Source organism: Parasteatoda tepidariorum, chromosome 5 (assembly GCF_982258835.1).
Source record: "Parasteatoda tepidariorum strain Cologne lab strain chromosome 5, Ptep-v5.0, whole genome shotgun sequence".
NCBI classification, from domain to species: Eukaryota; Metazoa; Arthropoda; class Arachnida; order Araneae; family Theridiidae; genus Parasteatoda; species Parasteatoda tepidariorum.
In genome coordinates, this window is record NC_141759.1 from 13175949 (window position 1) to 13188436 (window position 12488).

The 12488-nt window shown below is 28.4% G+C and overlaps 1 protein-coding gene across 1 annotated transcript in view; it reads left to right on the forward strand.

Annotated features, from left to right (window-relative positions):
• LOC147808577 (uncharacterized) overlaps positions 1 to 12488 on the forward strand; it is a 57423-nt gene that overhangs the window by 28896 nt on the left and 16039 nt on the right. Inside the window, exons 11-12 of the mRNA XM_087163421.1 lie at positions 6873 to 6977; positions 10207 to 10440. Of these exons, the coding sequence (XP_087019547.1) occupies positions 6873 to 6977; positions 10207 to 10440 (339 nt within the window). The remainder of the gene's footprint in view (positions 1 to 6872; positions 6978 to 10206; positions 10441 to 12488) is intronic.

Sequence of the window (12488 nt, forward strand, 5' to 3'; positions counted from 1 at the left end):
GTGCTTCTCGTTGCTAAGCAACCAAAAGAATTTTCACGTTGCTTTCTGGGCTTTTTTTTTTAAAATCTCCTTTAAAAAGGAAATTTAAATAAATTAATAAATTATTTTTGATTCTCCAAGATTATAGAATCTTTGAATTTTTATCTGACATTATTTATTTTTGTAAAGCTGTTTTAATGTAATTTGTATGACAGTTTTGAATTAAAACCAAATTTTCATAAGTTATCATAAATTTATGAAGAGTTGTAGGGTTAAATGCTTTTGCCCCGCACTTCGAGTTTCTTAGGAAAGGAAAAAAAAGTGATCAAGCAAAGGTGGACCTGAAAAAAGATAGCTATTCTGATGCATAATCGCAAAATTTTATAGAAATCACGGTATTTATTTTCGATAAAATTGTAAAACTTAATAAATGTTATAAGGCATTTTAGAAGCATTTTGATATATATATATATATATATATATATATATATATATATATATATATATATATATATATATATATATATATATATATATATATATATATATATATATATATATATATATATATATATATATATATATATATATATATATATATATATATATATATATATATATATATATATATATATATATATATATCATAATAAATAAAAACAAAAAAAACACGAAGAAAATTACGAAAAATAATAAGTTTTATTTATTTATTGCGCATAAGCTGCAAGTAAATAGAACTCATAAAATAAGTAAATAAGTTCAAAATGTAGAAAAAACTTGGGAAAAATTACGGAACAATAAAAAAGGGGGGAAGAAAAATAATAATAAAAAATAAAACAGCAAGAAACCGGAAAAAAAATTCTAAAAATATCCGGAAAATAAAAGATATAATCTTTTCATCAGCTTACACGATTATATCAGCAAAAAAATAGTACTTTCTATTATTGTATCAATATAGCCAAAGTAAAATATATCAATGCAATAGTTTGAGAAGCACTCAAAAAAATTTTACAAAAAAATTACAAACATAATGGAACACAATAAGTAAAAATATCAAGCGAAATCAGAAAATTAAGTATAAAGAAGAAACAGAATAAAACATGAAACGAAATCTATAAAGCGAGCTGCGAATTCAAATGAACTTATTACATGAACGTGAAATTTTTAAAGAATTATTTAAAATATTTTCGAAAAAGATTGCCACATTACAAAATATGAAACCAAAAGCGGAAATTGAGCTAAAAGCTTAAATAGAGGGGTTTTGTATTAAAGTGCGTTCTTACTGCAGTGTTTTGGTTATACCTATTTTATATAATGTGATTATAATGCTTTTTGAATTTATTATTCTGTTTTTATCGGAGAAAATAGTAACTTCGTTAAATCATGAAAATTCTTGGAATTAGACATGAAAAGTTATGAATTTGAAAATCTAAAATGTAACAGATACCCTGTATTAAGGAAAATAAAATATTTCATTTGAAATCTATTTTTTTATTCAACATTATTTCATTTTATGCTTTACAGAATATTAAAACGGTGCGGAGATCAAGGAGGTATGTAAATAGGAAAATATATTAAAATCCATATCTTAAGTTCAGAACCTTTTTTCATGGCACTTGTTAACCAAAATGCTGTAATGATATTGTCAGCATTTCAATTAAAAGAACTAATTCATTCTGTTTAAAACTATCTCTATCACACGACTTTTTTTTTCCGAATGTCGCATACCTTCCTTAACTATATCCGTACTTCTTCAACTACGATTAAAATAAAACTTTATTTTAAGGAGCAAGTCAAGAATTTGTACTTCTTAATATTTGCAAATGATATTAAGTAAACTTAGTTTGCAGTAAAAAGAGTTGATGTTATTTACACACTCCTTTCGTTAGTTCTTTAAAAAACATGACGAAAATTAGGTTTATAATACCCTTAATTAAACAAGAGTAACAATTGTTACAGTTCTTACAATAATTTTTCAACTCTGACACTCTTTTCATGAGATAACTTCTTTTGCCAACGATTTTGTCCCTTTTTTTTTTGTTAGTTGAAACCAGCTTACGCATTCTTGTAATTTTTACATTTTATCTTTGAAATTTCAATCTCGAAAGACATGCATGAAGTGACGCCTAGTCCAAAGAATCTAAGTTAAATAGTTGTAAGGCCGATTATTACGAAAACAATTAACTACTCTGGTTCAATGAAACAATTACAGTAAAACTTGGGTAAGTTGACCACTTCATGTGCATTGTTTTAGTGGCCAACGTAGACAAGTGGTCAACTTATAGAAGGGGTGGGACATTGTTTACTTTTTCGTTTCCTACATGTTGCTATACATTAAAAAAAATTTTTTTTACTTGACTTAAAAATTTGATTTAGCAAATGGCCAAATGAATATCTCAAGAAATGTGTTTAAACCTAAACGAACTTCAATTTGTTACACAGAAATAATTTTAATATTTAACTAACTTTTAAAAAAAAATTATTTTGTTAGTTATGCATGTGAAGTGTTTAATAAAAATAATTTCTTAAAATATCAGAACACGAAAACATTGAAAACTTTAACAAAACAAAATTATTTTAACACTTTAAAATTTATTCTGTTATTACTACGCATACAAGCCTATTTGCTCACTATTGCAACTGGAAGAGCAACTTTTCAACTAACACACCTGTTTTCAATGAATGAATGAAAGAAATAGTCAAAAACTGACTCCCTACAGTTTCCACAGATGGTCAACTCACAAAAAGGTTTAGATTAGCTTTTTACACTATTTCGCCAAACAAGTGAAATATTAACATACATTGCGAAATGACAGAAAATTTTCTGAATTTTTTTTTCTGGTCAATTTATGAGGGTTTTAGAATAGAATTTCATAATACTCCTAGACAAAATTAACTTATTTCAGTGGTCAACATACAAGATAGACAGGTGGTCAAGTTACAAAGGTTTTGCTTCTTTATTATGTAGGAAAATTTCCGTTCTTGATAATTGAGGTCAACTTATTCAGGTGTGAAACTTACAAGTGTGGTCAACTTGGCAGGTTTCACTGTATAAATAAATCATTAATATTCTTGTTTTTTTATTACGAAATATTAGGAGAAATTTGTATACATAATTTCTTCAAAACGTGTGTTAAAACTATGATTATAAGTTATTTAAGAAGAAAAAAGTCAAATGGAGTAAAAGAACAATTTTTGAGATGATGATTCTAAAAATAGCACATTTTTCAAATCTTTTTGCAATTTTTTATTTTAGTAGTTGTTTAACAAAACAAGGCATATCGAACATTTTCCTGATATAGCAATATTTTTTTGAACTGTGCAAAAGTTGAGAAATTATACAAACAACTTTTAAAGAAAATATTTTCAACTTTTTAAGACAAAAGATAACTTAAAAGGGTTAGCGCACAAGATTAACTTTGAATGTTGAATTAAAATTGCATGCCCATAGTTTTTTGTTCATTTAAAAAACAAAACAATCTGTTAAATTTTTCCCCTGTGCGCACATACGCATTTACTTTTCATTACTCGAATAAATAAGAAGTAATAAAAAAAATAAAATTAATAATTTATCTTCATTTTTCGTAAACAATAGTATTTTTAGTAAATAGTCAGCTGTTCTGCTTCGAATGATATTGAGTGTGATCAGTAGAATATTTTTAATTTCTTAACAAGATTTAATTCTCAGATAGCTGGCAATAATTTTAAGTTTTCGTTCAATAAGAACTTAGCAATAATTTAAAAAGTAATTTTATTTTAAAGAAAAACATAAATTAAAGTACTTAAACAATTGATTAGTATATTATTGGAAAAAAATATACATAATAGAATTTTAAAAAAAATGGCATTAAAATTCAATAAAAAAGTTAGAAAAATAATTCTGCGAAACACGCATAGACAGGTAATTTACAAATTTATTTTAAGATTAAGGCGATATATAAGATGTAAAGAAGTTTTAAAAAACTCTACTCTAAACTCAGCTGCACGACAGCCCATGGAGGGCCAAGGCCTACTATGCCCATCTCAGTTTTCTGGACCTAGGGCTCTGGGGTGCAGGAGCAGATGTTCCGGTCAGGTGGTCAGCCGAACGCGGAACCCCCAGTGTTTAGTTCCCAATCATGCTTGGTACTTATTTATCGACCCACTGAAGGGATGAAAGGCTGAGTCAGCCTTGCCCGGCCCGAGGAACGACAGGGCGAAGCGCTACCGCTCAGCCACCGGGGGAAGTTTTAAGATGATTAAAAATGTTGACTACGCATTCGTATTAATAATTATAAAATATATATTCAAGAAATTGATAAATATATTATTCCAAATCTATGCATACGTGTGTATATTATTGAAATTGTATCAGTTATTGAAAAAGAAAATCAAAAATTAAAAAATAATCACATTAAGTAAGCACAATCTGGTGCATAATCATATTCTATCAGAAGCACGCCTTTATAAAACTAGACATTCGTTGAATAAAGTGTTTTTTATTCAAAATGTTTTATTCATAATTTCTTTACTAAATTACAAATACATTATTAAATGACTAAAAAGAAACATCGTATTTTATAGTTTGAAAGAAATAAAAATAAAAAGATTAGCAAACGATTATTAGCGAAAAAAATATGAATGAAATTTTACACTACGCGCGCGAAGTCAAGTTCCTCGCAAGTTTATCACATTTTAATATTAATCGCCCCATTTAATCATTTTTTTATTGTCGCCAAATTATTTTTTTAAAAATAATTAATTTTAATTTTTTTCAGCTTCTAATAAATAAAAACAGTTGAAACTTTAGATTTTTCAATTGAAAAATATGTAGATTATTATGGTATAAAAAAATTCATACCTTATAATTCAAAATTTTTTCATCCTCAATTTAATTAAATAATAAAAAATAATTAATAATTATTAAAAATTATTTTTTTCATGAAATTATCTTTGGGTAAATGAGTTTTATGAGTGGGTGCAATTTTTTTTGAATTGCTTCATTAGTTTTGAAAATATGACTGAAAACGCAAAAAGCGAAATTAACATTAAGGGGTACGAACTTTGGATCGCTCTCCTGACCAAACTATGGAGACCACATTTCCCAGATTGCGGCTACCCCCTATATTTTGAAGGTTAGAAATCCAAATATGTAAAAAAAAGTACATGTTTATTCAGAGAAAGTACGTTTTTGTGTCAGATTTCGTAACTTAATTAATAGTTAGCACTAATTAATTAGCATATTTGAGGTCACCCCCGGGAACCATTAAGATTGACACTTAGATCGTGAAAATCCGATCATTATAACAAAAGTTATTCAGGGTGATATCTTTTTTTTTTTGCTGACTGTACCTGTGTCTATTCGACTGAGTTGGGATTTTAGCAAGCTCCAATTGTATAAACGAAATGCTGTATCAAATGCATATGCTGATGTTTAGTAAGTATAAGTACTAACTCTGAATAAGCTTATAAAAAGTAGAGTACAAAATATTGTCAAAAAAAAAAAAGAATCGATTCTTTTTCAAAAACGAACTTGATGAATCGATTCACAAGAAAGAGTTGATTAAAATATCGATTCGTTCGTTTTTCGCACATCACTAGTTACGGGCAGCTAACGTTTGGTTTTCACGTGACAACACGTTGGTGTCACCGGACATGAAACTGTTAATTTTTACAGAGATGCCAACTGCTCCGGATTCGACAAAATATTTTAAAAAACGGTAGAGAAGTACGAACTAAAATTTGCAGACTGGCGGTTAATTTTGCCAACTTTTTAACAGGCTCCATACGGGCTTACCGAAACAAAGTGGCATATCGCAAAAGCCTTTGAATTATTTAGAAAATTTGAATTTATTAATGAGTAAAAATCATATAAATTGAATTTATTAAAATAAGAATAATTCATTGAAAGACTACCACTCGAAAATATTTATTTGTTGTCTGTAGCAAGTTGTCATCCCCTATTCATCTATGTTAATTATCTGAGTCCCAGCCCGTGAATAGGCTCTAGCTCATTCATTTGATTGAAATACAGTTAAAATTGACGAAGCATAAGTTAGATGAGAGGGAGGTGGATATAAACACGACTTGTGGAAAAAAAATCAAAAACTAATTAAAATAATTATGAGTTCTACCTTTTAGGGTTTTTTTTTCTTGAGCATGAGTTCGCAATTTTGCTTATAGTGTAAATATGTATTCTTTATTTTAAAATAAGCAGTGGTGAATTATGTCTAATTATTAAATTGCCGCCATCCACAAACAAAACTGCTAACAAAATAATTTGGCTACCAGTTATAATTTTTTACCCTGATTATTTCCACCCTGAGAACTCACCCGTCTCCAAAAGGTTGAGTGATTAAAAAATTTCAAAAATCTAATTTTTATGTGCAAGAACTCCTGAGTTGGAAGCTCTAAGTAAATAATTAACTTATAATTATTTTTTTATTATGTCTCTTGATAAAATAGAAGCAACTTTTCTTGACGAGGTATTCTGTACTTCGCAGAGCAAGTTTTACTCTTTTTATAGATATTAATAAATAATAAAAACTAAAAGTAAATAATAATTAAAAATTAAAAATCCATTAATAATTAAAATAAATATTTAATACATAATAAAAACTAAATAAAAAATTTATATTAATAAGTTTGAAAATATTCTCAATATAATTTTGAACGATTTGATAAAAAAAAAACTCTTTTAATAGCAGTAATGTTTAATAGCGACCAAAAATAAATACAGAATAAAGACTTTCTAAAGACAGAATAAAAATAGTTTGCCAAGCAAATACTAAAAATTTTCAAGTTTCCTGCACGCTTTTTGTAGCTTTCTGTGATAGCTTTTCTTAAGCTTCCAGTAACGTATCATAATTGCGTAAAAATGTAACAAAAACGCAGCTTTTAATTGTTCTGAACAGATTGCTATTGTGGTGAGAAATCTGTAAACTGTTCTTTTGGAAGAAACTTGGAAAAGAAATGCTGGTGCAATAAAGGTTATGGCCAAATGCATGGAGCTTGTAAAAGTAAGCTCTGTTTTTATAAATATTTATTGCTAAAATTTATTGTTTTGCCATGTTTTTTGTAAAGAAATAATATTATTTACAGAGTAATATAACAATATTTTTTTATATATTCTGTAACACTGAAAAAATATTTTTTTTAAATATATATTTGCAGTACCAATAAAGTATTTATTGTAAAACTGGTACGAGTCACTTTTTTTGACGCTGTTATTAAAGGCGAAAAAAAGTAATTGTAAAATAAACTCATTTGTAATCAATATCACATAAACTATATTTTTTAATTTCAGTTTTCAACTATTAGAACTAATTATTAGTGTATTAATTTGTATTTTAGAAGGTCAGAAATTCTTGCAGAAAACTAAAAATGTAATAACATATGTGTGTTAGCAAGATAGTACTTCATCAGGGGACACACAGCCTGTCAACACACCTTTCTATCGTCAGTGGTAATACCAAAAACTGACTGTGTTCCGAGACCCGATAATGGATAAACAAAATAAGAACAAACAATTCGAAAATTTGAAATGCAAATGCAATGAAAAATTAATGACACACATACACAATTAAAAAGTACACATTAAGACATAATAATAAAACTCCGACATATAAGATTATTATTAGTAGTATTTTTTAGTAGTCTCACAATAAGACGATCGTATAAAAATATCAGTAGTGTCCTTTTTGTTTCTTACGAAAGCCGTGTAATGATGAAGCACATGAAATATTTTTTTTTCTATTTTTTTTTCATTTATGCTCAACCACAAATTTTTTAATGATTTAAAACTTACCTTTCTGAGGAAAGTGCTGGTACCTGTATATTATGTAATAGTATGTTTTTATAGGTTTACCTTCAATAAAGCTTGAAAATACTTAGTGTTTTCACTTCAAATACAAACATAAACAAAATAATAATTATTATAAAATGAATGCTACGCGAATAAACTGTGCTACCACTTTTTACTTTTTAAAGTGAAAAAATAGCAAAAGTCCCATTTGTAAGGACGGTAGGCATAAATAGGTCAACTGAAAGCCTCCACGTGGTTTCCTGTAGGTAGTCCAATCATACCACTATGAAGGTAAACAAGCTAACGGAAGAGCTATCTAAATATATATTTCTCTTACACGGCGACAAAAAAAACCTTCATTACAACTTCCCGAATGGCAACGCTAGAAAATCGACCAATGATTGCCGCTAAAAATGTCACATGCCAAATCTAGCTGAGATGGCTCAACATATAGCGCTTTTAAAAACGAAAACTAAAATAACCAGAGAGAGCATAAGCTAGGCAGAAGTGAGTAGTCTTTCCCGATAGATCTCTATTTTAGTATTTTGTCGAAAACGCTTTTTTTTCACGAATTTATATATTACGAATTTATTTGACGATTTTTGATTTACATCACATATTTATTTGTTTTACTAGAATTTTTTTTTATGCAGGTTTTTCCATTGCAATTCACTTATTTCAATTTTTAATAGACGTAATTATAGCCAAAATTTTACCCTTTTTAAAGAGATATCAGTTTCAGAAATTTTATCTTAAGATTTTATACTATAGCACATTTCTAATAGGTTTAACGAATTGCATGTCATTTGGCTTCAAATTTATTTTAATGACTTAGTATTTGCTGAAAAGATGTAATTTTTTTTTAAAAAAAAGTTGTTACATGTATTTGAATGATTACAAATACACAAAATTCTAAGAACTTAAAACAATGTACCTAATTTAATAGCAAGCGTAGCGAGCTTGGTTTTTCAAAGGAAACCATATAAGAATGCGTAGCAATTTTCAGGGGTTGGCGAGCGTTAGCGAGCAGAGGGCACAGCCCACTAGTTTTTTATAAAATCTAATGAAAATAAGAAAGTGATAGAAAATACATGTCTAAAAATTTGTTTAATTTATTGAATATGATTGCTTTGTATTATATAAGTTTTTCTCAATTACTTTAAAAAAAATAATTCCCATTAAGTTTTACGTTTACGTAAATATATCCTACCCCCTTCTTCACTAATTTCTTTTTATCCTAACTTAGGTGACGGAGCAGATAGCCCATCTGGCTACGTACTCCGTATCAAATGTTTAAATCGGTACTTTTAAAACAGAGTTTGGTTTTTAGATAGTCTGATCAGACTATACTTATAAAACACCCAGTGAAGAATTTTTTATGTAGGATATGATGGTCAAAACCAGCCATTTACTTTTTTGAAAGTCTCACTAAAAATTTGAACTACCTTTGCAGCTTCGAAATCAATGAGCTACATAGAAAAGCCTTACATAGACAAATATAGAGAGATAATGCATTAAGCAATTTTATTTAGTTTGAATTTATTTGGGATAGTGAAAAAGTTATCTATTGGTGTTATCAGGTTAAAAAGTGATAGCGAAATATGCATATTTTCAGAAAATACCTTGCCGAGTGCGAGTGGTAGTATAGTTAAAGTATTAATATTTTAATGAATTTGAAATATAAGAATTACGTCCACCATCTCTTATATAACGTTTTAGAATAGGAACCAGTTTTTTTTTTGGTGAATTTAAACAAGCAATTAATCTTACTTAATTGCAGTGTGAGGATTTCAAGTGTAATATCAGTTTTGTCCTGAAATATGAATATTTTTTTAAGAATATTCTTTTTAGTTTAGTTTATCTTTTACTTGAATGTAAAAGTTTATAAAGAAAGTATAGATTTATATATACATATAAATCTTGTCTGCTGTGCTAAATACGAGAAATAGGAAGAAAATAACGCTGCGGTGAAAATAGTGTTAAATACAAGACAAATATGACTTTAACTTATCGCTTCACAATCAGGAATGTATTATCAAATAAGTGAGGAAACTTGGTTGAATTTTAAAAATTTCTTGTTAGGAATATACAGTTTTAAATTGCATAAAAATTGTATCTTGTTTAGAGAAACTGACTGTAGAGTCAGAATCTATGATGCGTAAGCGTTAAAAATTCTTACGCAATAGAAGAAAGTGCTCCAAAGTATTATTTAAATAAAATAAAAGGGCGAATGCTCAGTGCTGGTAGCGATGAAGAGATTACGTGAGCGATAAACATTCAGGTGATATTTCTTCAAGTGTTATCAACCTAAAAAAGTGGAATTCACATAAACTCTAACCAGAATTTAAAACCAGAATTCATAAAATTTTGTAACCGGAAACTAAATAAATAAAATTAAAATTATTAAATAAAACTATAACTAAATAAAACTATTTTTTTATCAGAAACATGCAGCTATGATGTAGATTGTCAAAATGGTGGTATCTGTAAACATAATAGCAGTGATGGTTTTTGCGAATGTCATGCGGATTACAGTGGAGACAGATGTGAAGTCAACAATGTTTGTAGGCATTTAGACCACATTTGTGGTGAACATGGCGGCATATGTGTGATACACGATGGATTACCTCAGTGTGAGTGTCCTCCTGATAAAGAATACCAAGAAGGGGTTTGTAAAAGTAAGAAAAAATATTTTTCGTAATGCAAGTTTTCTATATTAGAATTTAGTGCTTAATCGAAAATATTTTTTATTTACTATAAAAATGTATGCATGACGAACTTACTTAGTTTTAAAAGTAGTTATATATTTAAACCTAACTAAAATTAACTAGCTATTGCATCTGATTTCAAAATCAAACTATCAGGCTTCAATTCAATTGAAATAGTTATTGTTTTAAAACTATCTTTAAATACTGGTTTAGTTTATTACGAATAACATTGTTAAATATGAAATTTAGCTTTTTATTAATTGTTAGTTTGCAATCACATATCATCATATTTTGATAAATACAGTGACGAAAATCAACCAACGGAGCATGGCGTTTGGTAGGTGTTGATTCATCATCAACACCCACAAAATATTTATAATAATTTCTATTTCTTTAAACGGATTGATACATCAATACTAAGAGAAACATTTAATTTAAATTTTCAATTGCAGAATCAATTGAAAAAAAAACAGGTTTCTCATTCAACGAGGCTTAAATTTAAACTTAATAAACTGTTGGTAATTAAATATTCTACCCTTTAAATAATTTTAAAATCAGAAAATTATGTTTAGTTGAACTAAAATTATAGTACAAGTGATTAACTACTCAGAGTTAGGATGCAAAGATATTGGAAAATCGGTATACTAAGTTGGAATCTCTGCTATAATCTTCTTATTCAGGGTGTCATACTGAGACTGTATGGCATTTCTAGGAAACTTATTAACACAGCTTCACCGCTATGCCACAATTCATTGACATAAGTTAATAGAAAGTAATGAAGCACTCATTCATCGGCAACCAATGAACACACGTATTTCAGTGAACGCAGTTTCAATGCATTTCATTGGCACGAAATATTAGTAAGTGATAATGCGCCAATCAATGAGCAAACATTGAGCAGACGGTTTCGATTGTTCAAAAATAATTGAGGGTTCTGGATGGTCTAACAAGTTATGAAATTAAGCAAGGTCAAGACACTGCAAGAAACATGCGATCAGTAAACATTGGCAACTCTGGCAGGAAAAAAAACTGTTTTCATTCGTTTGAAACATCATGCAGAGTTTGTATGGAGATTCGGGGATCCTCAGTCAATATAGCTTCAATTAAATGCTAATGTTTATTGACCGGAGTTAATAGTAAGGAATGGGATGACAATCATTCAACAACCATTAACCACACGTTTTCTATTATTCAGAAGAAAGTGTCGGTCATGGCAACAGTCAAACATATTCTGGATTAAGGAAAATCAGGGCAGTGCAGGTAAGATGCTGTAGTTAATTTTTCTGCTGAAAAACAACGCTGGTGAGGTCTGGAAGATAATCCAGAGACGCTGGCCATATTACGTTTGAAATGTAAGGGTAAAAAATTAAAGTGTTAAGAATGCATAAACGATATGTTTAACACATTTACCAACTCTGTTGGAGATGGGAGATGTCAAAGTTGGCGATATATGTTTCTTTCAATAACGGATATCAGAATTGAGAGGTGGTTGTGTTAACCCTTGTGACTATTCCGATAAGGTGTCTATTATCTCAACCGTTCACCGATACTACCTAACCTTCATGCCGATCCGCCAAATACTCCATAGCGTAGAATCCTGTCCCATCAATGGTTTCATTTATTCGGCTAAAAAATTATCAAAAATTTCTTAAGTTCTACATAACAGGCTATACGGAAATAAAAAAAATGCCTATATGAATATCTCGCATAAGCTCTTCAATATAAATAGATTGCAGCGGCATGGAAATAATTTTAAAAAAATGTTGGAAAAATATTACGGAACTTTTTTAAACTTAATAGGTTTTAATTTCACTAAAAATTTTATAAGGAAACAGTTCTAAAATTAAAAATTTTTCTCATAATAAAAAAATATTTTCTGTTTTATAGGAAGTAGATAAAAGATTTTGTTATCCCTAAGTTTTCAATAATTTTTGAATGTTTTAAAACCTTGGCAACCCTTATATAACAAAGGATTTTTAGCTTATGGTTCATATCTAGGAAGTAATACTATTTTAGGA